The following is a 26568-nucleotide window of genomic DNA, read 5'->3' on the forward strand; positions in this document are numbered from 1 at the left end:
TATGATTCCACACTACAAATGTCTGTTTATCAGCAAAATACGGTAACAACATTCATAAAATACATTAATATTAATGCCAGAAATTACTGTATTATGATAACTGGGGGGGCGGGGGGAGGCTTCTGTTAAGACAGTGGAATTAATTTGGAGGGAGAAAATACCTGTACTTATCTAGAAGAGGAAAAAACAATGTACTTTTATAAAAATACATGGTTCCAAGTACAGTTAATTGTTTTTTTAAATGGAATTTGAAGTAGTGGTTGAAGTAAATTCATTAGAGCTGAAGCCTAAACATAAATATGCATCTCAACCCCAGAAGTAATAACTCACATCTTCATTTGCCATTAATGTCCAGTGCATATTAATCTGAGCCTGAACCTTCAGCAGGTATAAAAGATTTTTTTAAAATAGAAGTAATATTTTGCACATCTAGACTTCATGGTTTGCAGTATTTGAAAATATCTTGCTTTACCATATGCCTCTCTGGGTCAGAAAACCGTACCAGCAATGTCTCTAAGTATCACAGGTATCAAATAAAGTCCCAAAATTGTAGCGTATTTTAGCCCTCAAAATAAAGACACAACCTCAACTCTCTTTTTCCAACTTCAACTGCATATGTTGATCTGCATTTCATGCACTGAACGTCACAGCCTTCTTAATCTCATCAGTTTTCCTGGACAGAGAACTCAAAAGTGCCATTTACTTAACTTCATAATAGGTGTACCATGTGCTCTGCCTTTACCCTATTCACATGATGCCTGAGAGTATACCCCCAGCCCGGGGTGAGATCCTGGGCATGACTCTTCACCTGCCCCCACAGCATTACACAGTGCTGAACAATGATGTTTTTTTCTATTGCTCAGAGAACAGCAGCAGCAATCTGCTGTCTATGCTACTCGGTCTGCTTTTCATCAGGGCTCTAAGTTGACATTGAGTTCACAGTCACTGGCTAAGCAAGTAACTATTCGCTATATGCTCTATTTAAAAAATGAATAAACTAATGGTTAAATTTGAGGATTGCAGGAGGGCATAACCCCGGAGTCCAGAAAGCATCAGTGAGAAAAGCATGCTCAGCACACCATCTGCAACTGCAGAAGACCCTCTGGCATCATCTTAGCAAGTTCCATGTCCCACATTCCTTCTCATGGGGAGCTCTCAGTTTGACACAACACACAGGGAAGCAGCAGTAGAGATGGAGACTTGACAAGAAAATAACTAGTATCATCAGGATGTGGAATGCTATTTATGATGTGGGTGTCTGTGTACTTCTGTCTCTCTGACTAGGGAAGTTCAGCAAGACTGAGGAGGAGTTTGGGAGAAGAGTTGAAGGAAAACATAAATTGGTCTTTAAAAAAAGTGAGTTTGGGCTTTTTTATTATCAATTCTTACATACACATATACTATGCTATTACAATTAGAAGCTAAACTTCAACTTCTATGCAGATATACTAATATACATAATTTAAACCAGCCACAATTTGACAGTCAATACTTTACAATCACATATTGCCAAGCTGCAGGAAGATTTCTGGTAGGAAAGGAAGAAGGCAAGAAAGCAATGAGGATCCGCCTCTCTTTGTTGCAGTTAAACCTACTTACCATCCCTTTTGGACAGAGGCATCCAGATATGCAGCCATGGCTGATGCACTCCAAGTCGTAGTTCTGGCAAGTCTTGGCACACTCCAACCCTTCAGCTCTTGGGTTGTTTGCAGGACAGATAAAGCTTTCCATGGGGGATCTGCATGTCAAGCTCCTTTTTACTTTAAAAAATAAATTTACAAAAATTGCAATTAGAACTTAAGTATTGTTAGTACAGTATTTTTCTAAAGGATAGATCAAGATTTTAAATAGAAAACTAATCTAGGATATAGACTGGAAAAATGCCACTACACCCCTATGCATGACATTGTAAAGGCAACAGCCCCCACTTCCCATGAAGTGACCTCAGTTATGTTATCATAAAAGTACGTATTGTAATACAGAAGCAAAAAAGCTGCACTAAGCTAAGTACCATTTTAACAACAAAAATCATGCAATTCGAGATTGCACTAGGGCTATAAGCAGTTTAGCATGAAACAGGTATTTCAACCTGTAGGCAGTGTACACTAGCAATGGTAGCACTAAATTGATATTCTATAAGAAGCAACAGCATCATATACTATTGTACTTAGAACCACTTCCAACACTGAGTATAACCACACTGGTGACTGTTAATAACAACGCCCTTATCTTAAATACAAGTTCTAAAACTCTTTGAGACTTCAGGTTCTGACAGATCAAAATGTCCCAGGAAACTCCAGGTTATTATTTCAAGCAGTGCTAGCAATATGCCTCTGAGGTTTTCTAAGTCTTAACACCCTAATATCAGGAAAATTGTATCTTAACAGCATTAAGGTAAGAGTTTGGTGAGATATACAACTAGAAAGCTACACCTGAAGAACAGTGGGGGCCAACCAGTGACATTGTTACTGGTGGTCTACCAAGCAACATTAATCACATCACCGACCAGTCATATATATGGTGTTTTCCACTGGAAGCTTGGCAGTAAGATGCCTGGTAGTTTATCAGAAGATGCAAAAGCAAGTAACAACTCTTTGGCTCCAAGGCACTGGTAAATACCACCAAAATTTTTCTCCAAACACCTTGAACGGGTACACTTGGCAGTGTGCCATGGACGACACTGTGTTTGGGGTTACTCCTGGTATTTGCATAGGGAGATTCCTGGGCCTCACCAAATCCCCACTAGCCCTGTCCCCTCTGAGATGCATCCAAGCTCAAAACTCCTCCCCGTCACAATCCTGTAAGCTCCATCCATGTATCAGTGGGGAACCTCAAACCGTCCCAGACTGATGCTGTCCTGCTCTCCAACGCAGTGCCTAGCTCTGCAAGGCAGTTGTCAGTCTCCAGGAGGTTTTATAGCAAGATGCCTGGTGGCTTTAAAAAGCTTCGTTTACACCAGAAAGGAGAGCTTGCAACTAAGCAGTCGGAAGCAGAAGGTATAAAGCTGGCTGGTTACTGATGAGGCATGATCCTCAAATAGCAACCGGGGGCCTCAGATCACTGCCAAGAGACCCCTTAACATCTTCAACGAAAGAGAGACTGTAGTGGCTAACTATCATTTTGAGAGGTGGCATTCAATGATCTCTGCATCCTCCCGTGCAAATATTTGGTTTCTATTCTGTAATAAATAAATAAATAAAAGTTTAAAAAATTAGAAAGAGACTCATAACATCACCAGCCACTGCAACCTCTGGTACTTCTTCCCTGTCCTAATTACCAAAAGATTGATAAGGGGGGGAGGGGGGGGAAGAAAGAAAAAAAAAGAAAAATCAGAAAAAATGTAATTTTTATTTAAGGCATACTAACTTCTGGCAGATGGTCTCTCATCAGCAAAAACATCTGGCAGGAAGGCACCAGGAACTCTGTTTGTACTGCAGTGCATGAAACCATTTTCACAATAGCTAAGAAAAACAAATAGAGCTTATATTTAACAAAGTGACATTTAGCTTTCACTCACACTGTTTTTTACAGACAGGCCTGCAGGGAACTTGTCAGCGTATCAAAATTACACCTCACATTGGGGCTGATCTGTTGCTCTCCATCTACTGCGCTTATCAACCTTAAGAGCAAACCTTCCTTAAAATAGTTGATGTGATATACTAGCATGGTAACCCAGCTGTATGCTAGCCCTGTCCTGCTGAATTCAATGCATCTGCTCAGGCATAAAGCTGGGCAAGATAATAGGTCTCCTGTGGTAAAGAGGTAAGGGACCACTTCGTTCCTGCAACTCATGACTTCTGTTGTAGAGGAGAAAAGGAGAAGACACTGTTCCCAAAACTGGGCTTGCCAGGAGCTGCCCAGCAATTACATTCCTACTGTCAGTGTACTGCTACTCAATTTAAAAATAAGAAATGCTTTTTAATATTTGCATCTTTGATAGAGGTAATTAGGTTTTAACGTTTAAGAAATGTATCTCAGTACATTAAAGTGACATTTTAAAAGCCTACGAAGTAGCTGTTGTCAGTAATTAAACTCCATTTCAAACTGGCAGAAACTATTCATGGAACAGGGCTTAATACTGTGTTCTGACTAAGGTGACATTTGAAATTATATGGATAGAGATGCAACAGGAAAACTCACCGTTTGGTTTGTTGGAGGCAAAATCTTGCCCTTTTTTAAACTCCTTTCAGTGGAGGTAAAGGAACTGAGGAACTGAAGCAGTTAATCATTCAGGCTATCCAAAAATTTGAGTCACAGCATGCAGGGATGAATTACGAACATTGCACTTACCACATGGTGTAATGATCTGAAAAGACGTCCTCTGGCTGGAAGATCTCACCATCATAATAACAAGAGCAGTGGGACTTTGGCACGCACTGCTCACGCTCATCAAGGTAGTGCCCAGGGGGACAGTAGCATCCTTCTACACAGAGTTCATCACAGTCCTCGTCTGGGTAGGACAGAGATCTGCAGGTCTGGTTGCATGGCATCCCACACTGCCGGTACACTTGGCCTTCAGGACAGGTCATTGCTGTTGAACGATGTGCACATCAGGGAGACTGGCATTTGATCCAAAGCCAACTAAAGGAAAAGCTGCCTAAACTAGACCGGGAAGCTGGGAATTAAAATGTATTTACACAATCTACTCATCAGTGCAGGCCCGTATTACTGTCTCCTTAAGTCTGCAGCACCAGTGAAGCCTACGGCACTGCTTATACATACACAAGCAAAACTTTACTACGTGCCGTTCCCAGTAAAGGTCAGGATTGGATTGCGATCCCTGCAATCAAAATCCATCCACAAAATTTCATTCAGAATGAAAAACACAGGCTCTGTCCAACCTCTGTTATTACTGAGACCTGCAGGTTAGGAGCTTTAGAAGTGTCATGTACACATTCACACTTTTCTTCCTTTGCAACCCAGTTAGGGACAATTTGGTCAAAATAAGAAGTAGGGTAGGGTTCTGCCTTGGTAAGCAGGTGCTACAATACTTAAAAGCCTCACATCCCAGCAGCTCTCGGTGATTTCTATGGAAACAAGTGCAAATAAAGAAGTAATTTAGTGATTATGGAGCCAAACCTTAGGTACTAACGACTTTCCATGATTGATTGATTTTTATGGAGAGCTAATTAGGGTCTTTGGAGCTATTTTGGTTGCTTTGTTTATAAAACTTCGACGAAGTTCTACAGCACTGATTTTGAGGCAATCTCCTCTGCATACATCAGCATCGGCACCAGGTGGCAGCTACGACAACACATTGCAGAAGATGAGAAAACAAGTTAGTATTATCAAGGGCTTTTAACAGGCCCCTGACCAGCTTACAAAACCTGTCGTTTGCATCAACCTTCCAAAGCAAACGGCTGGAGTTGTGCAGTGATGAGGTAGGATGTTCAGTGGAGCAAGGGATGCAGCTGCAAATAAAAGCTGACACATTTGCACTGTGCTAAAACCAAGATGAAGGGGTTACAGAGAAAGCTCTTCCCCTTGTCATCACAGCAGAATGATTCAATAATCCCTACCCTCTCTTCTGTAAGCACACATCCCTGGGAACCGTAGCAGCAATGACAGTTAAAAAAAAAAAAACCCAAACAAAAAACAAAAATAAAAAACCCCACACCAAAAAACAACTATAGCAAGGCTACTGCCCTGCAGCCTCACCCAGCTGTTAGCAGGGCTGAACTGACACTAACAAAGCAAGCCCTACATGCTAACTAACATCTAATGCTTACCTTCACAAAATTCCTCTGAAATAGTTACTTCTACTTACTGAAGACAGGCATGGCTGCACCAACATCTCCCCAACTTCTGTTGAGGCACCTGAAGTCCCATACATGGGACCATAAGCCCTTAACCTAAGGATCCAGCCCAGACGCATCTAAGGTGACATGAAGCATTCTGCAGAGCAAAGATCTCCCATGTTTGGGACCTGGGCCCAAACAATTTAACAAGAAATTTACATGTGCTCATCAACACAGTAGGCCAAGTAAATACCTCGTAACTCAGAAGTAGGTGATAGATTCACTCACAGTTAAAGGAGTCTTTGGCAGCTATTCACAGAACAGTGCTTCTAATTTACATAAACAAGATCTTTGCAGTAAATCAAATATTGAAAAGGCACAGCCCTGGGCTGAGGACAATTTTAAAAGTAACTTTCATCACTAAAGGCATGTACAAGCAGGATAACCATGAAGTCTCAGCCAAAAATATGATTTGCTACATAGGAACCTCTGGAAATAAGGAACTGGTTTGGCAGATTTCAGGCGGGTACACCAGTTTACCAGAGTTTTAAGGTTCAAAAAGGATGGGATAACTAAGCCAAACATCCTGCTCTGCTTTCTAGTCAGTGGTACCACTCCCTGCCCACAGGGACAACTTTGCAGTGGATCCCTTTCTTAGCTAAAGCTTTGTAACTCATCCATGCACTTCCTACAATTTTAGAAACATCCCCCATTTTTCCAGTTATGCTACTCAATGTCATGTTCACACTCCAAGTCCCAATGCTGTCCTCCATCACCTTCCAGCAACATCTGTTTTTAACACCAAAAGGCAAGACCTGACCTGGGAGCAGACTGTTGTCTGCACACTTTGTAATACAGTCACTAAAAAAAAAACCACATCCCATTATTGCCAGGAAAATGAGAGGAAAAGGCGAGGTGCACCTACTCTGTACGGATGCCTATTACAAAACCAAAACAGCTCAACGATGTGCGCTGAAGATCAGCCTTTCTCAGGAATAAGATGGAAAATAGTGGAAAAAGCACTGGGAAAATGTGTATCCAATTAGATAATTCATCCAGCTTCTTGTGGGTGGGTTTTCAACCCAGAGTGAAAAAGGCATAAATCCTGACCAGTTTCTTGGGTAGCACAAGGTGAAAACACAATCACATCTAGGTCAGATGTTCTGGGTCAAGACGTACCCTGTGAGGACTAGATTGAACACAGCTGCTCTACCAGCACCAGCCAGCATGTTGAGCCCCACCATGTAAAGCAGCCACCCTCAAATGCTGCTCAGAGTCTGCCCTTAATTCCCTACTCCTCACTCCAGCGCTCTTGGATTTATCCCATACAAATCCTCTTACAGAAGCCATTCAAAGACAAAAAACTATCCCAGCACCACCACATTATCAACAGGACCTAAAACCTGAAGAAAGATTTAGGAATCTGTTGACCGATTCCCCTTTGCTACAAAACAACACATACATACATATATACACACACGAGACACAGAATCATTTAGGTTGGAAAAAAAATCTTTATGATCATCGACTCCAACCATTAAACTAACACTACCAAGTGCACCACTAAACCATGTCCTTACTCTCCACATCTACGCAACTTTTAAATGCCTTCAGGGATTTACACTCAACCACTTCCCTGGGCAGCCTGTTCCAGTACTTGACAACTCTTTTGGCGAAGAAATTTTTCCTAATATCCAATCTACACCTTCCCTGGTGCAACTTCAGGCCATTCCCTCTCATCCTATCACTTGTTACTTGGGAAAAGAGACCGACATCCACCTCACTACAGCCTCCTTTCAGGTACTTGTATAGAGTGATATGATCTCCCTTGAGCCTCCTTCTCTCCAGAGTAAACCACCCTTGTTCCTTCAGCTGCTTCTCCTAAATCTTGTTCTCTAGACCCTTCACCAGCTTCATTGCTCTTCTTTGGAAGCACCTCAATGCCTTTCATGCAGTGAGGGGCCCAGAACTCAACACGGTATTCAGAGTGTGGCCTCACCAGTACAGGGGACAGTCACTTCCCTGGTCCTGCTGGCCACATTCTTTCTGATACAAACCAGGATGCTGTTGGCCTTCTTGGCCACCTGGACGCACTGGCACTTCACATTCAGCCAACTGTTGACCAGCACCCCCAGGTCCTTTTCTGCCAGGCAGCTTTCCCGCCACCCTTCCCCAAGCCTGCACCTTTGCAGGGGTTGTTGTGACCCAGGTGCAGGACCTGGCACTTCTCCTTGTTGAACCTCATACAATTGGCCCCGGCTTATCAGTCCAGCCTGTCCAGATCCCTCTGCAGAGCCTTCCTGCCCTCAACAGATCAACACTTCCACCCAATTTGGTGTCATCTGCAAACTTACTGAGGGTGCACTCAACCCCCTCGTCCAGATCATTGATAAAAATATTAAATAAAACCAGCTCCAATACTGAGCCCTGGGGAACACCACTTGTGACCAGCCACCAGCTGGATTTAACTCCATTCACCACCGCTCTTTGGGCCTGGCCATCCAGGCAGGTTTTTTACTGAGTTTTTTACATGCATGTACATGAGAGCCTGCCCTTCACAGTATGGCCTATCTGCTCCTTTCATGCAGCATGAAGGGAGTGGCTCTGTTGCTTATTCATGACAAGCTACAAGGGTACAAGTCAGCTCTTAAACAATCAAACTGCAACTAAAATAATTTCCAAGACTTGGGAGATTAATGTGCTTGTTAGCTTGACACCCAGCAGAAGTGCTGTGCTACACTAATGACTTGCCTCCCTGCCACTTATCCACTTCAGATCAACCAAACCGGTTCTGTCAAGTCATTTCCCAAGAAACTGAATCTCCGTTGACCAAGGCAGGCACCGAGTATGTGTGCAGTGCACTGGGCCATCAGCACAAATTACACAACCTGCACATTCACCTCTCAAGCCCATTAAAAGAGGGATTTTTCTCCTTCATGTGACAGGAGATGTCTAGGGCACCAGGATTATTTAATGGGGGCTGATGGATCTGCAATCAGGGAAATCGTCACTTTACGAGCACATAAAGCGCTCTGTAATGCACAGAAAGGAAGAAGCAGCTCTGTGCTATTAAAGATTAATTGTGAAAATTGACTTGTTCAATTACAGAAAGAACGATGGTGCATTATTGCTGCTCTTTCTTTCAGCCTCCAGACCTGCACAGTTTTAAAAGGATTTTTATTACATTACTGTTCCACTATCTGAACATTTACATAAATTAGGTAAAATATTATGAAACCATGCAGCAGTTTAACATAAACTGGTTTTGCTCTCATTCGCAGTAAATACCCTCCAGCCTGCAGAAGCTGTAGTTGCTGACCTTACAGGTACAGACCCTACCAGGTGGAAGGCCAGTGACCTCTCCTTCTCTTTTGTCCAGTTTCTACACACTCAGATCATAAATGTTTTTCCCATGCACTGTTTGGGAAGAAGTAACAGAACAGATCTGGACAGCTGCCAAGCATACATGCTTTCCCCCCAAAATTTTCAATTGTCTTCTTTCCTCAATAGTAAACTTACTCAGGAAAATGGAAAAACCTCAATTTCACAAATATTTATAGGGAAAATTGTGTCCATCTTCAATCAAAATTCCATTGCAATGAATTTTTTCCTACCACATTGACCTAACAGAGAAAGAAAATAAATAAAATACGTTGGCTTCTTCTGCTCCAGCTTCTTAACAGTTTGGCTATTAATCTTGCAAAAACATCCTATTCTCTCTGTTAACCCCACCTCGGTAACCCAAAGCTGCAGCCTGAATTTTTGTTCTATCCTCTCGTAACATCTCATCTTTTAGACTGCAAGCTTTTGAATGAGCACTGCCATTTATTACAAGTAGCATTCTGCAAACAGTCCTCAGGGGAATTAAAAACTCAACCTTTACTGACTCTCATAGGAGTTAAATGTCTACACAAAAAAAACACAGACAAAAAACCCCACTATTTTGCTAGCTCAGTGGTGCCACCCATGGCCTGTTGATCAATGTTCAAGATCTCATCTTGAACCAGCTGCCACATCATACTAGAATTTACACAGAGCAGAAGGAAAGGAGCTCATATGTGGTTAGAAAAATTATATCCACCCGCTAGCTGAATGGCGTACACAAAATGAGATCTGACACAGATCTCAGACTGCTGCACTGACAGGGTGATTATCAAAGTGCTAAGAGAGATACATATCAGAGAGTTTGCAGGATCTCCATCCTTGGAGATACTCAGAACTTGTCTGGACAAGCCACCTGGCAATCCGCTGTTGTTTACTCTGCTATGAGCAGGGTTGGTACCAGTGGTCCATTCTGATACAAGTTTGTCTACACTGGTATGATTCTGTTCTGTGACCAAGTACCTGCCTTTGTGCTTCCTCTATTCCTTCAACTTTGGGTAATGTCAGAGGTCACAGATCAACCAGGTCAGGACCTGGGAAGCTTGGGCCTCAAAAGAAGGACATACCAAAAAAAATTCATGCATCACTACAAATCACTTGGAGATTTCTACCCTGGGATATTTAAAAAGTTTTCAGGTGAGTAGCTAAAACTTAAATGTAGCAGAAAATGGAAATCCAGTCAAAAGCTCTGCTGAGGTATGTCAGGTGACTGCTTCTCTCCCCCAGTGCTGAGCAGTCTCTGTGAACTGTTTTTGCATCCTTGCTTTGCATCGTTTGTCGTATGAAATATTTGGCACCTTGCTGAAATTATCTCATTCTAAGTTTTTCACCTGACATTGCTGTGAAATTTCTTCCAGACAGGAAAACAAGTGGAGTTTAGGAGTGTTTCACTTACGGCAGAAGTCGGGTTCTCTCCACTGGACCAGGATGTTCTTCCTAGCACAAGCTGCTGCATAATTAGCAATAGCAGAGCACAGACAATCCTTGCCATTGGAGCAGGAGCAAACATCAAAGCGGCAGTTCTTCACATAAGGAGTGGGACTGACTTCATGGTGACAGGGTTCAAATGCAGAAGACATCAGAACTGAGCAGGAGTCCTCAGCATATTTGGCTAAAAAGAGAAAAATTACATGCTTCCACTGAATCAATCAGCAGCTTTCAAGAAAATCTAGTGGAGGCACAGCAAATATTCTTTTTTCTTTTGGGAAAAAAAAAAAACCACACAGAAGACTAAAATAGGATCAAGTAGGCATAGATAGCATCATAGCTTATATGTCATGAGCTCCACTGAAAGAATAATGTTTCACTAGTAAAACAAATCAAGGAAAAATAATACTTTTATATTCTGTTACCACTATTTCTGGTGCTGTACTTCCTCTTACAGGGCCTCTGCTTTCTGCTGCTTTTTATATTTGCAAAATTAAACCTTCTAGGCTGCACTATACTTGCAAATTACCAGCATTTGCCCTAATCTACAGCCATAGAATTTTCTGTGTGCTTGCTCCCCCCCAAAATCAGAGGTTGCTGTAACACTTGGGACAAGAAAACTGCTCTGAGAATTTCTCTCGGTGTCCAACCTGGACAGCCAAGCAGTATGGAGGGAAAGAGGAAGGCTGTTTGTTGGCATGCAGTAAAAAGAAGGGAGACAAGGCATCAGGAAAAGTGCATAAGGAGCAAGGACAGAGGGGTGAAGATGACAGGTGTTTTGTCCACCCAGAGGATAAACATAGTATTGTTATCGCTTGTAAAAGTAGTTTCAGGGTCGCGAGTTTGTGCTGTGACTGTGATGGTCTAACTCTGTGGTTCAAACTGAACAGTCGCATAATCCCACATTACTGATTTTTGTTGTCAGTTTTCACAAAAAATTACATTTGCCTTAGGAAGACTGCGTCGATCAGCACCTCCCTTTGTTTGTTTCTCTTTTGGTTGGTTGGTTTTGGGTTTTGGGGTTTTTAGCAGTGATTACAGTTACCTCGCTGGTAATGTAAGCAAAACCAGCTTTCTACTCTTTTCCCTTATTTTTCTTTTTTTTTATTATTGTTATGTAAAACGGAAGATCACAGTTTGCAGCACATGTTAATTTTGGATGGAGTTCAGTACCTAAACGAGGATTGAGATTGCAGGGGTCACTGTCTTGTTTTAACAAGTCTTGGCAGCCTGGATTGAGCTTCCAGGAGTTTCCAAAATCTTCCAGAAGAGCTTCTACCATGCCCGAAGGTGTAAGAAAATCATCCCCTTGGTTACCATTGTAATTTCCACATAGCCCGCACATCTTTTCGGAATAGACTGGAGACAGCTAAGGAAGACAACATTAGCCTGATCATCCTCCAGAACAGGTCACCACTGCATAGCAAGATTTTCTAAAGAATGAACAATACACAATTTAACAATCAAGGAAAGTCTCAAATACACATTAAAAGACTATAGATACAATTGCATTGTACTACGTTTTTAAACTTCTAACAAAAATGCTACTATTAGCAGCAGGACAATTTTTGGATGGCACAGTAACAATTTCAAGATGGTAACTGAGGGTAAGTATGAGAAAAATGGCTTATTTTTATGCTTTGATCAGCCCTCCAGTTTAGTCCTTCCCTGTTTTTCCCCTTCCTTCCTGTAAATGAACAGGGCAACAGTGGAGGTTGCATTTTTAAACATAATTAGATGATTATCTTTCCAATGGTAATTTGGGAAAAGGTACTGCACTTGAAACCATTTCACATTTCAACAAAACAGTGAAGATTAAGAAAATTTGAACAGATCGGTTTTGTCACAAAACAGAGGCAATGTTGGAGGAGTTGTTTGCCTCACCATTAAGGACCATTAATAAAGTAAGGAAGAGAGTACTACCGCTAAAGCTACATTACCTCACATCAGAGCCTCCTCCTGCCTAGAGAAAATTATGACGCGCTACAAGCAGCATTGCAAACAACCCACATAGCAGACACACTTTTCCACTTTGTCACACTCTTGCTGCAAATGAAGGGATAGCTTTTCCACTTTGTCATACTCTTGCTGCAAACGAAGGGACAGCTGAAATGGGACCCTAAACTTAGAGGTAAGCAAGGGGAAATCTCCTAAGCAACATCTGCAACACAAAGGCACCAATATTTATTCGAGTAGGAAATGTCAGTTTCTATCAGAAGTAAAGATCTGGTGTACCACAAGTACTACCAACTGTCCTCGGGAGCTGACTTAGTGCTTTAATGCTACAGTAGTTCTCTGTATTCATTTAGTAGAGTGCTACTAGTTAGACTGGCAGGAGTAACCAGTGAAAACAGAACCAAGAAAGCCAGAAAAACATTTTTAAAGAAAACTGCTTTTCTGTAAAATTAAAAATAAAAACATCCTCCAAAATACAACCTAATACTACCTTCCCTTCAGACACAGTGGCCAGTGTGCAAATATGGGCCACCAGAAAGAACAACCATGAATTACTAAAGGATACATATTCTTATTGCTCCGATGGCCAAGGAAGCTACTCTTTCACGTACTCTGCAGATGGACAGTGACTCATACAACCCCAATTTCTGACATATTTTCAAGTGGAACCTTGAATCACAAATGCCAATTGGTGACCACAAATGGTCACAGAAAGGGGAGCCTTCTTGAGGAACATCGAAAGAATTTTTACCAGAAGTCTGGCCAAGGTAATGGAAGTGTATCACTTCCCCCAATTGTCAGAAATACTTGGCAACAAGTTAGTCTACAAATCCAGCATAAATTAAGTCTCCAAAAGCAATTAAAAAGATGCTTTAGATACTCAGTGAGGGAAAGAGCTTGGACCAGAACTGAATAAATACAGACAATTGGAGAAACTTCCACTGCTTTTATGGGTAGAGGATCTGGAGCAGAAAATTAGATTTGTTTTAACTGTAAGAAAGAATTTGCCAGGCTATACGGGTCTCTGACCAGGCAGAAAAATACTTTGAACACTGAGGAAAGCCAAAACTTCTGAGATGTGCCAAGGGACTGAACTGAATTATGCTCAGCCCAGAAACAACTTCTAGGACCCTCAGAGCACAGACATACAGGCTAGATTGAAACAACAACAAAACCATAGATGCTTTCTGAAGTTATTCTTGACCTTTCTTTTCTGTTGTCTTTTCGGCTCCTGTACTCACTTCTGAACCAGCTTTTGTGAACCTTTACACTGTGCCAGATCTGACATTTAAGGGGGGCAGGCAAGGAGAGTGCAAAAGCAATGCCATGGTTCAGAGAGGGCAGTGCCCACTGCTCAGTAGAAAACCCCAGTAAAACCGGCTTGCTTGGCCAAATTCTCAGTGAGCAAAACCACCCCACACAGTGCCCAGCTGCAGATCTCCTGCCGCAAGTGGGGCTCAAAGGCAGCAGAGCTGTGGCTAAGCACCCATCCACGTAGACGCAGCAGGAGCATGTAGGTCCATAGCCACGCAGCATCACAGGAGAGCATATCACTGTGACTTAGCATCTGTAGCCCACAGGTCATGACACCAGGAAACAACACTACAGAAGGAGTCATGTTCCTGAGGGAGCAAATACACCCTCAAGGACAACACCTGCAGTCCCTAAGACCTACCAACTGAAAGAAAACAGCCTCTTGTAGGAGCAAAGAGGGCAACAGATAGCTTAGCTGGAGAAGCTGTGATGGGTTATCAGCTGTCTGGAGATCATTCCACAGTAAATAATCTTCCCCCCTTCTCCCACAGGCTTTTCTGCACTGCAAATCATTCTGCAGCTTATAACACACACACATACAAAAAGTGGTTTAGGTGAAGCATTCTGTTGTTGCAGCTAAACTGCTTCCCTTACAGCTCATTTCTTTTAAACTGGGCTTGGGTATTTCTACACTCCACTGCAGTCTGCAGCACAGACGAACCCTAATTGTTAATCAAGGGTGACTTTAAACATTCTTCACAGTAGAAGGAGCATGCAACATATCTTCTGTTGAGTTAATTGATTTTTCCTGGAAATTATGAATAACTTTGTCCCTGGAGCCATATTCTTCCCTTATTTTAAGTCATACAAATCCATTACTTTAGACAGGACAGTCAAAGCAAATTAAAGGAAAATCCTGTTTGGACAGTATCTGCTGAACAAAACACAAAACTGTTCATGGTTAATAATGGCTGTTATTGCACACACACACACACACAAAAAAGGGGGGGGGAGAAGATGCCAAGCTGCTGTAGGATGAAAACATTTGTTTCTGGAATACAAAAGGACCTGTATATAACTCTGGGGGTAGCAAAAGAGAATGGAATTTCTAACATGCAACACAAAGCAATTTCTCACTACAGACAAGAAAATCTTTGTACATGTTTGGGTGGGACGAGAGAGGGAGCAAAAAGGCAGAAATAAAACAGAAAGAAAGAGTACCTTCACTAGGAGTTCACCATGACCATCCCAGTCAATCTGCAAATCTTCTCCATAGGTAAGGTGAACTGAAGTCCTCACTGTGCGCTGGATACGGAGGGCACCTTAAGATAACCACAAAGCATCAGTCAACCAAGCCAGGCTGCAGTGTTTCCTTGCCCGGGACTGCTGTGTCACACTGAACAGGCCAACAGAGCAGCTGCCACAGAGCAGGGGGCATGCAGGTCTGCCAAAGTCTGGGAGGCCACACTTCCCAAGTTTCGTGCCTGCTCAGCAGTTTACATCTGCATGAACGTGTGCATAGGCACACTTCAAGGCACTCAGGAGCTCTAGAAGAGGATATATATGCATTCTGCCAAACCTTAGACATTAACTGTGACATTTTACAAGATAACAGGAGGGATTTCAAGCTTCTGGATGAAAAATTATAATAATTTAAAAAAGCACAGACCAACAGTGGTTTTCAAGATCACATATCACAAATCCAGACCAGCTTAACTCTCCTGATTTTAGAGGAGGTCAGCAAAGGTGTGTCAGCTGCATGGAGAGAAGCTGAAATGGCAGGGCTTCTAGAAGAAGTGAGAATTTGGTACTGAAAGCACTTTTTGCTTGAACTGGGCTAAGGCATGCCAGAGAACACTAGTAAGTAGGACCCCTTCAAAGGCTGGCCAGAGTTAGCCCATGCAACACACCTTGTAGCAAAGGGATCTGTACATCTTGTCCATTCAGTGAAATTCCTCCTCCATGTTTCATTTTAATGAGGCTGTTGTCCATATCCCGGATTCGGACAGAAGCTGAGCGAGTGCACACAGCATCAGGATCATCTGCACACTACAGAAAGGGGAAAATTTGCCTCAAACCTCGAGCTTTCACTTTATTGGTGACTTAGCCCTATGCCCCCCAGAAAGCATTTTGTTATCTAATTTGGGAGGTGTTAAGTGTCTCCATGGTTTTATGGATTTTGTTTCTGCATCCCACAAACACCAGGCTGGTGGCCTTTCTTCCATTACCCTGTTAATCACGCAGCAGGGAGCTGAGCTGCCTGCAGCTCCCTGTCTCCAAGCCTGGAAAGCAGTCGGCAGGGGTTCCAGCAGACTGCCGGGAGCAGCCTGTGCTGGTGCCCAGTGGTGGCCAGACCCTGCAGGAAGGGCACGCTGCCCTGCACAGCCCATCCGCCTGGGAAACAGCAGCATGGTTCACAGAGCCCGAGACTTGTGCTGTTATTTTTTCCTGGCTGTGGGTTACGCAGATGAGGAACAGGGATTGCAAGCCCCTGGGTCTCCTCCCTGGTTTCGAAAGGGAAGTTTCAGTCAAAACTCGTTCTGCAAGTTCCCACACACAGATGGCCTCAGAGCTGCGCTATCAGAGCTTTCTAGTGCAGGATACAGACGCAGATGATGCACAGTCACACCCTGTTTCTCCAAACCCTGCGACTTCTCTGTTGCTGGTGCCCTGCAAGGCAGGCTGCTGCTCCCCTTCACCCAGTCAGTCTGCTGATTCCATCGTACCTCTCCCTGCCTTCCACTTCTCTGTCCTCTTTCTTCCCTTCTGCTTTATTCAGCATCCTTTTTAGTTTCCAGGTTAGCTCACCTATTCCCACCTGGTCGATTAATTTCACGACTGGGTTAACCTCCCTGTGACACCCCCTCCAGGGTCTCCCTCCCTCCCCGCACCAGACTGGCTCTCTTTCCTGCCTCTCTCCAGCCATCTCTGCCCGCTGACCTCCAGCTGCCTCTCTCACAGCCCTCAGGGGAGGCAAAGAAAGCCAGCAGCTGCTGACCAGCTAGCGAGCAACAGAAATCACCCACCAATATGACGTAATGGAAAGCAACTCAAGGCACTGCTCTGCCTGGGCACCCTACTCGGCTTCCAAGGAAAAGTCCTTTCCCCAGACATCAAGGAGGCACCATCCCTCAGGGTGCTCCGCCAGAGATGCCCTCTGCTCAGCTGGCACAGGGGCAGCCAGGGCTCCTTCCCCAGACCTCCTGACAAACCTCAGCCTCCAGGCAGGCTCCTGGGAGTGGCCACCAGGAGAAGCTAAACGCTTATTATCTAAGGAGAAAGACTGCATCTGTTATTTAAACTAATTATTTCATAGGAAAATTACTTTTGTTGGCCTGTGCCTCTGCAATTTGTATCACGCTCCCGCAGCCCTTCCCGCTCCCTCAGGAGCACACGCAGGGGCCCACAGGCACCGGCCAAGGCTGCCGTTACCTGCACGGTCTCGATGATCACAGAAAAGGAATTTTCCACGCAGTCTTTGGCAAATAAGTACTGACAGATCCCACTGAAGGTGAAATACTTGTTGTCAAAGCTTTTGAAATGGGACTGGCCAGTGACGGAGCATTCTCCTGAAAAATGCAGAGTGCCATGAATCACCCCAGTGCCAGCTGTGAGCAGAATCCCCCCCCATCCCCCCACAAGCCGCTGAGGGGGAAGAGAAGCCCAGCAGAGCAGGTTGCACAAGGCCCGAGTTCCCTGCAGACCAGAAAGCACCGGCGAGATGCTTATCTCACTGTTTATTCCTGTAAGTCATTACCAGTAGTAACACAGGCACCAACAAAAGCTGGGGAATATGGTATAAATCGCACTCAGCAGCTGAAATTCACATCTACGGAAAAGCCTATATAATGTTACAAACAAGGGTCATGAGGACGTCAGCAAATGGCTCAGCTCTCTGCACTGAAGTGGATTTGATTCTTCCTCAGTGGCCCTGGAAATTCAGCTCAGTCACTCAAGCTCTCCGCAGGCTGTCATACCTCGGACCTAAGTGATGGGTGCTGGTGGCACTGACCAATCTTAAACAGCCATTCATGCTGTCTTTTATGCAGGAACTAAGTTTCCCTCTATACAATGGGGAAACAGGCACGGAGAATGGAAGTATTAATGCCTAAGACAGGCAGAGCTGGGAAAGACACTCAGGATTACCCAGCATTAGTCACACACACCATACGCCGGGACGTGTTGCTCCTTTAACCCTATGCAGATGCTTGCAGCATCCCGACATGACACATTTTAAATACACTTTTACTTAGCTCAGTGGAGCACATCGGCATCCATGGAGCTGGCTGCAGAATACAGGCAGTTTTTAAGTTGAAAATCAAAATTTGCAATGAGACTTGTTGCACTCTCACTGCTGTTCTGCTCTTCTGCCGCAGAGACATCTCATTCTCAGTCTGTGTTTCACAGTTGAGTCTGGGCAGATTGTGAGCTCCCCTTTTTTGTGTCTGTACTGATAGTTTTTGAGTATTGCAGTAAGGTTTTATAAAGGAAACAGTGTCTGAAAACTTTCTTCACAACGGCCTCCTTGAATGCAACCCCCCAAAACTGTTGATTCCTTTGTTTGGCTGCCTTGAATACCCATAAGTAATTATAACATGAAAGTAAAAATACCTTATCAAAATGAAGAGCTGGAAAATAATTAGTGTTGGAGTTCTTCCAAGGGCAGAATTTATGCTGGACTTGACTCTGAACCATTGTCTTAATTAACTAGCATAAAGTTGAAAATAATTCCATAGTTACAATAGCTACATCTAAAATCCTTACAGAGTAATGTGGAAGTCTGGCTTGCCCACCCTTCTACTACAAAAAGAGGCTATGTAAGCATATCAGCATCTTAAAATGTTTTGGTAAGTTGTGGTTCTTCATTTCCAGGAAGGCAGTATTCATGTGCCACAACTGGGATTTATTACCCTGTTATGCTAGCGTCTCTGCAAAGACCTCCACAGAGCTTGCAAAGAAATTCTTTCATATGTGAAGATTATCACACTTATGAGATGGCCCCATGGCAAACAAGGTGGGCAGAGACCTCCTTGTCCAAAACAAAATTCAGATGCTGGGCCTACAGCAGCAATCCACTGTCAGAGGATGGAGCAAGGTTAAATGTTACAACCTGGCAGATGAACCCCATGAGTTATCCTCTCTTCACTGCCTTTGAGTCTCACATAAGATCTGTCTATGAACATCAAAGTGCAAACTTCCCTCTTCAACATTCAGTGTTAACCATCTTAAACCAGCCTGTGCTAAAGCACCTCACAGATCCTGAGGATTCTCAGTCTTGCACAGCTCTGGTTTTCCCTAAGAAAAGTCCAGCACCCACTGGATGTTTGTCATCCCCTGCAGAGTAAGGGGGCTTGTTATTTACTAGTTCACCCTGGAAATCCTACTTTCTGTTCTGTCCAATTAAACTTGCACAAAGGTAAAACAAATGTTATTCTACTCAACTTCAGAGTCAACTAACTGGCTATCAGATGTGGAGAACAGATTTTAAAAAACTAGGCATAACCCACCATATTATGCACAGTTTGATTTCCAGGGCGTTCTTTGCAACCAGGAACCAAGAGGACAGGTTTGCAGCATGGAGAGCTAGGGACCGCTACCCAAGGCAAGTCCCAGCCCTTTGTCATCGCTCCTGGAAGGAAAATTTCTTTCCTGCGGCAAAGTCTCTTCTTATGGGTCCCTCTATCTACTCCATTTGGTGTAATGCGTCCCATGAGATTTCCTGAAACCTACTGCCTTTATAATTAATTTACAATATCAGCTTGAGAGCTTCTTGGTAGTGATAGCCAGCTACTGCCTTCTGAAGCACTCTCTCCAGCTGGGTACCCAGCTTTATCACCAAACTTACAGGTAGGAAATTCATTCCTACAATATAAAGAAACCTTTCCTGGCAAACAGGTTGGCAAAAATAAAAAATAAAAAAAAAAATGGAACTACCTTGGAACTTAGGTGAGTCTAAGTACATAAACCTTCTGTGACACATGATTTCAGAAATATTTGTTGAAAAAATAACCAACCAACAATAAAAAATTGCGGCACTATTGCTTCAAATAGAGACAAAACAGAACAGGTAACAACATAAACTTGGCTACTACTCCGATGAAGGACTGCTGCTTTGGAAGGCTTCGCTGCCCTTCCATACTGTCTCAGTACAGTTTGTAGATGTTAGCAGGTACGTGTAAAACAGCTGCACCTTCAGTCTTCCACAAACCTAGCTGAAAAGTGACTTGGATGTATTGGTGGTAGCTATAAAAATAAGCTGCCTTTCTTTTTGACTTCTGGTCATTCGGCACAGCTTCTCAACTCGGAAAAAGGCAGCAATGTTATATTCCCTCTTGCATGAGGCTGCATATCAACATCTGCCAGCAAGTCTCAATGCCAAGCTTATCTTCATTTCTATAATCACTAAGAAGAAAACATGGCTGGAATTGACGATAAAAATTTGGCCCACATTCATCATAGCCCAGAAAGCAAGGCCATCAAGAGGTATAACTTAGGTAAAAACTGAAAAAAAATAAATATTTTTTGTTCATCAGCATGTTGCTACCCATTAGCTAAAAGACGTAACAAATCAGCTAGGGCTTGTGTCCTTGATTCTGCATTTTAGACAGTGAGGTTCCCTGCACTTGGAGAAATCTTTAGTGAACACCTCAAGCATATTTCTATTTTGAACATTTGCATACTTCCCCTTCATTGTGTTGGGTTTTTTACTGCTGACACCTCAGGGAAAATGCTATTTCAGTCTAAAGCAGGAGAAAACAGAGCATTGGTGGGTCGGGTAAGCTTAATGTTAATAGAAGGACAGACTTTTTGATAGCCATTTTAAGACTGATGTAATTCTCCTAATTTGTGAGGATTGCACGGTCTCATCTCAACAAAACAAACCAAAACCACCAAACCCAAAAAACCTGCTCTCTCTTTTCCTGTCCTGCCATAACCCCAGTCTCCTCATCCCTCCCATTCTCAGCTCCCAAAAGCAAGGAGAACAAAACCATAAAGAGACATGCTGTCTCCCTGCAGACTTCTGTGCACAACGCAAGCAGAGTCAAATGTTGTTCCAGGTCAAGCAGGCTGAACATAGTGCAGGAACTGAGGCGATGGGCTACAGAACTAGCAGAAGAAAACAAGGAAGGAGGCACTTTGCTGGCCAATGCACAGCATGAAGTCACATTCCCCATGTAGGCAAAAAAACGTGACAGCAGCCACCAGTACCAGTGAGCCTGGGAAGCAGAGTAGGAGAAATAGGAGCAAGAACATCTGCAGAGCTACCTCTCCAATCTGCCACCACCAGTGGAAGGCAGGGCAGCCATCCTCTCCCTGAGGTTGTAGCTCCTTAACCTGTAATATGACCATTAGGTTCCAAGCTCATGGAGTATTACAAGTGGTCCAGTCTACTCCTTGTACTTCAAACTGTCCCATCAACAAAAGTATGCTGATTCAAGCAATCAAATAAGGAATGGTACCTGGTCAAAGAACCCCAGTAGTGTTCCTCTACCTGAAAGCCAATCCTCTGAACATTCAGACCCTTTTATCTTGGTAAACTAAGTAATCAAAAGAGGACCGCTCTTCTCACCAGACAGGATTTTTCATTGGTACACATAAACAATACAGTACAATGTCTGGCTTGTCTCACGAGAAGAACTTAGAAATATGATCCCATCTGGATTGCACTGGAGCAAGCAAGTAAGAACAAAGACAGATTCACTTCTTCTGTGGAAAAAATACAAATGGGATGTAAGTGGGAGGGATGTAGGCAAGGCTTGCATGTCAAAACCTGAAAAGAATACAGCCAACATACCTGGGCATTCCCCATTGCTGCAGATCCAGGTGCCACGTCGACAAATGCTAGGAAACATATCATGACAATTTAGGCAAGAGTACACTAATTCAAATCTTCTGTTGCAACCTTCTCCCAAATAATTGCAACATGAACTTCTGTTTCAGGGAAATTAGACCAGTCCCCAACATCCTTTTCCTCTCCCATAACCTCATTTCTTAATATATCCATCCCTTCTTACCATCATTCAACAGAAACTGCTGGTAATATAAGGTGGAACGGCTGCATAACTCAAGAAGTCATGTTTTCCCCCACCAAGGCTCTGTGTTTAACAGAGTTTTCAACCACATTCCACTGAAATGGAATGAGTTTTAAATACACTTCTCAAGGTACGTCTATTAACACAACAGAATCATAGGAGAAAAAAAGTTGGAAGTGACCTCCTGAAAAATCATATACCACAACCCCCAACTCAGAGAAGGAAACTTCAAAGTTAGATCAGGTGGGCAAGTTCTACGTCCATCTGAGTTTGGAGATCTCCAGGATGAGGTCCCACGGCCTCTTTAGGCAGCTATCGCAGGGCTGCACCATTTCAAGGGGAATCATTTTTTTCTTGTGTCTAAACAGAATTGCTCCTGCTGCAACTTGTGTCCATTGCTTCGTGTTCTTTCGCTGTTCACCTCTGAGAAGAGTTTGGCCCTGTTTTCTTTACAACCCCACTTTAGGCAGTGAAAGTTCCCCCATTAGCCTTCAAATAAATCTATTTCCCTTTGATTCTCCTCATGTCATAAAATCCCTTGCTGTGATCATCTCCAGCGTCCTCCACAAGACTCTCTCCAGTCCGTAATCCTCTCTCTCACAGTGGGGGCCCAGCACTGGCCACAATACTCTGGTCACAGCCTCATGAGTTTGTCACAAGAGAGCAATGATCCCTTTCCTTCACTGGCCAGCTAGGCTTCTTCTACAGCAGACCTTCATCACTCTGACAGCACACTGCTGACTCAAGCTCCTTCTGCTTGGTTTCTCTTTCTGTGCAAGTTGCAAGGAGGTGGATTGTCTCTGCTTTAATGGTTTTGGGTGGTGGATTTAGCACCATGCCCCATAGGCCCTACTAGTAACCAGCAACATGCACTGATAGCGATTGAGATGGCTGTCATTCCTGGGCCTGTGGCATATACCAGGCCAGACAATCCTAGAATCGCCAAAATCAATTTTCAAGAGGTGCTAGATATTTCTTACTCCTTTCATTATCCCAGCCCTTGAAAACCATTTGTTGGGAGTCAGTTTATTGAGGATGGTAAATGAAAAGCCCACGGAATGATGTTCTCTACAGCAGTCTCAAATTTGAATAACAGGAAGCATTTTCTAACAGTCTATCAGGCAGCACTGATCTCCCAAGAGCACCTAAGGTTGAACAATGTGCCCAAGCTTAAAGCTACAGACAGCTCCAGGGAAAAAGAAAAAATGCTAATGTCACGGTTATGGTTCATATTCTGTGACACACAGTGCAGGTAATTAAAACCTTCTGGTTAATAGTTATGATGCATAGGCAGTTTTTCTTCTGCACATGGTGGCCTTCATTAAGTCCTTCTTCTGTACTCTAATTGGAAACATTTGGGCACAGAGATGTCTGAACCCCTTCCACAAATGTTCACACTGACACAAAACCAGATCAGGAATGCATTACTCATTCCCCTTTCCTTTCTTTAGACAGCTAGCCTCCCCCTTCAGGCTGGCATTTATGAGCAAAATAAAAATCATGAGCCATGCAGCTGGGTTCATTAGCTTTGCAAGAAGTTCCAAGGACATGCCTGAGCTAACTCCTCTTGGAAAGAAATGGGGTTAGAGGTTAAATAAATGTAGGAAGTCAAAACAAAGACACCACCGCTGACACTAACCAGACATGGGAACCTGCCGGTCTGTCTTATCCACAGGAAACAGGTAGTTCTCTACTGTTGAAGGACTATGACCCTCACATTGTTCTATCAGATCAAATATCCCTTCAGAAGCGGAGCTCGTTTTGTCTTTGTGAACAGCTCATTTCTTGGAAGGGGCTAGCATTTCCAATAAGAAAGCAGGTCTTTGCCAATGTAAGAAAAAAATTTAGATGTAGAGAGATTTCCAGAAAGATCATCTAAAACAGTCACTAACCAGTGTGCAGTACTTATCTAGAGCAACATCAACCACACAAGAGCAACACGGAGTTTACCATGAGTTGCAGTCCTGGGAGATGGTGAAGCCAGGAGGATAATGTTTTCCAGAGTGGATGCAGGAGCAGTCGGAGCTTTCAATGCAATGTTCACCATCAAGGAGCTCCCCCTCTGCATAGACCAGGTAGCGGCAGATGCACATGCCACACACAGACAGGGACACAAACATAAATATGATTAGCTTTTCTAGTTCTTCATATACTTTGGCAAGACTTCATATGCATTATTATCCATAGTTAGTCACAGACAGCCATAATAAAAAAGAATGAGGCTTGCCAAAAAGCCTCATGGGGCTGGTGTCTACTTTCCTTCTATTGCTGCCTCTTCCTCAGGACGTGCTGAACAGAGCATTTCTGGTGCTCCCAGAAGAGCCCTTTGCTTAGCAAATCCCCAAGTCCAAAACACAAACATTGGAACGTATACGAGTCAAACATAGGGAACACGATCAAGGTTGATCAGAGCTGGTCTAGTAACTTAACTGTTGGAAAAACACATGCACTTCACTGACTGCAGTAAAGGGTATCTAGACAGGTTTTGTATTTGTTGTAAGAGGACAGAAGACAAAGTAGGGAATGAAAAAACAAAGTTGGACACCATAGAAGTCTAGCATACAGGGTCTGAGAGAAAGAAATACTATCATGTGGAGCTGTGGTTTCTCATCTCAACTTCTGCAGAAGCAAAAAGTGAAAGGGCCAGCTTCCCAACTTGGATTCAGCTGCTGAGGTTTCCATATTACACAACTATAATTACCTATTCTATATATAGAGTATTTTATCTTACAAAGATAAACGGAGGCACAGAAGAGTTACAAGACTTATCCAAGATTGCACTATAAACTAGCAATAGAAGAAAGGTCAAGTTTCTTTCTCTTAGATCCCCATGTTGAGAGGTAGTTGATATTCCTCCCTTTTTAAAAGAGTTGCTGTAGCCAAACATTTCGTTTGTTGAAAACCCCTCTCCCTCCTCTTTGAGGGACTCCTTCCAATTGCCTGCAGAGACTTTGGCCCTTTTCCCTGGCAGCAGCAGCCACCACTGACAGTGAGACACAGGTAAGTTCCCTTTCTCCTATTCTTCCCACAGAGCTGCCTGGAAAGATCGTTGTTGTTGAGAAAATCCTTCCAGTGAGAGACATTCAAAATAAGATCTGAGCATTTAAGAGTGGTGTGGCTTTCCAGGGAGCACAAGAAAGCAGAACATCCGCTTTTTTCCTTGGCAATAGGAATTCCATTTACAGCAATTCAAGGAACTGTGTGGTGCATTTAAGGGGAAAAAAATAAAAACACCAAACAAACCCCAAAACCACATTCATTAATGTATCCTTTTTAGTCTCAGAGCACTGGAGGGAAGCTAAGCGAGGGTATAATCCTCATCCTAAATTCTAAATTCCACTATGCATCTGTCAGATCCTCCTGAGTTCTCTATAGAACTCAAATCAAAGTTCTTCCCTACTTGACCATGCAACAATAGTAGAAGTTTTGAACTGCTGATAATTATTTCTTTTCATGCAGCTCCTTCTGCTCATCTACTCATGCAGTACCCTTTCTGCTGAACTCCTGTTCCTCTGCTCTTCAGTTCCTGTCCTCTTAGACCTTTCCTATGCTGAACTGACCAGTGCAGCTACCAAAAGGAGAATATAGCAAAAGTCCTTGTGCAGCCAGTGGATTCATCTCTTTCAGCTTTTCCCAACACCCCCAGGACTGCACAAATATAATAGCTAGATCCTTCACAACAGAATAAGCTCCTGTGTCTAGTTACATCACCTGTCACCCTTCATGTGCACCTTCCCAGGTCCTGCCACAGAGTGACAGCTTCAAACCTCCAGTAAGAGACTGGCAGCTAAATGAGAAACTACTAAGCTTTGAATGCAATAACAAAGACTCAAACAAGGTTGACATTGTCATTACTGCCTTGTTTTGGAAACCAAATCATGTTCTCATTAAACCTCCATCACACTTGGTACCTTGTACAGGGGGGCAGTAAATACCTCTGTGCATTCACAGAGAGTCCAGATTTGAAGGCTGAAATGCAGATATAGTCCTTTTAAAAGCATGCAAACAAACAAAAACCACCACAACCAAAACCAGCTAGAAATGGGAGCATATGAAGCTTTGCAGCCAGGAACAAAACCCTTCTCCTGCAGTTGTTGGGCTGCCCCCTTTTAAGCCAATCAAATCTCCTGTATGAGTGATGCAGTAATAAGTGAAATTGTTCATCTAAAAACATGAAGATCTTTGGAATTATAGCGTGAGCTCTACACATACTGTTTTTCTGTAAGAAACTCCATCAGTCTATTCTCTGTTCTTTCTTCCTCTAACTGGATGCTTCTAACCAAAAGCAATTCAGAATGAATCTAGATACAGCAATGGTAAGCGGTCCCTCACCAAGAAAGAAAGGCAATCCTAGAGTATTGGACGGTGCTGGCTTTCACAGAAACATTTACTTTTTAGTTGGGTCTGAAAAATGGCCCTTTCATGAAGTGAGCATACAGGCATTATAGAAATTGGTTTATTGTAGGGCATGGTCCCAGAAAAAGAGAAGTGTTTCTGATTTCAGGAAAATCTAAGAGAAGACACAGCTTCCCTTCTTCTAATAAAATAGGTAGCATCACTGCCAAATGTTTCTCCCTAAATAACCCAGTAAATAAATTACCAGGGCAGCTGCAGCCATCAACACATTGTCCGTGACACACTTCATTGATATTCAGGCTCTGGCAGGTTTTGGCACAAGGGGATACACATTCCTTATACTCCATGCCAACTGGACATCTTGGCCCTGAAAAAATTAAAAGAAATTAGAAATGCAAATTCCTCAATAACTCTTAAATAAA

General features: G+C 43.1%; 1 protein-coding gene across 1 annotated transcript in view; it reads right to left on the reverse strand.

The window, feature by feature from the left end:
* VWF (von Willebrand factor) overlaps positions 1-26568 on the reverse strand; it is a 144038-nt gene that overhangs the window by 93380 nt on the left and 24090 nt on the right. The window contains exons 9-19 of the mRNA XM_027815018.2: positions 26391-26513; positions 23741-23852; positions 21553-21599; positions 17190-17326; positions 15668-15806; positions 14979-15079; positions 11721-11916; positions 10516-10731; positions 4291-4531; positions 3367-3461; positions 1600-1760 (exon numbers count right to left, since the gene is read on the reverse strand). Coding sequence (XP_027670819.1) covers positions 1600-1760; positions 3367-3461; positions 4291-4531; positions 10516-10731; positions 11721-11916; positions 14979-15079; positions 15668-15806; positions 17190-17326; positions 21553-21599; positions 23741-23852; positions 26391-26513 — 1568 coding nt within the window. The remainder of the gene's footprint in view (positions 1-1599; positions 1761-3366; positions 3462-4290; positions 4532-10515; positions 10732-11720; positions 11917-14978; positions 15080-15667; positions 15807-17189; positions 17327-21552; positions 21600-23740; positions 23853-26390; positions 26514-26568) is intronic.

The sequence above is a fragment of the Falco cherrug genome, chromosome 5 (assembly GCF_023634085.1).
Source record: "Falco cherrug isolate bFalChe1 chromosome 5, bFalChe1.pri, whole genome shotgun sequence".
In the NCBI taxonomy this organism is placed as follows: domain Eukaryota; kingdom Metazoa; phylum Chordata; class Aves; order Falconiformes; family Falconidae; genus Falco; species Falco cherrug.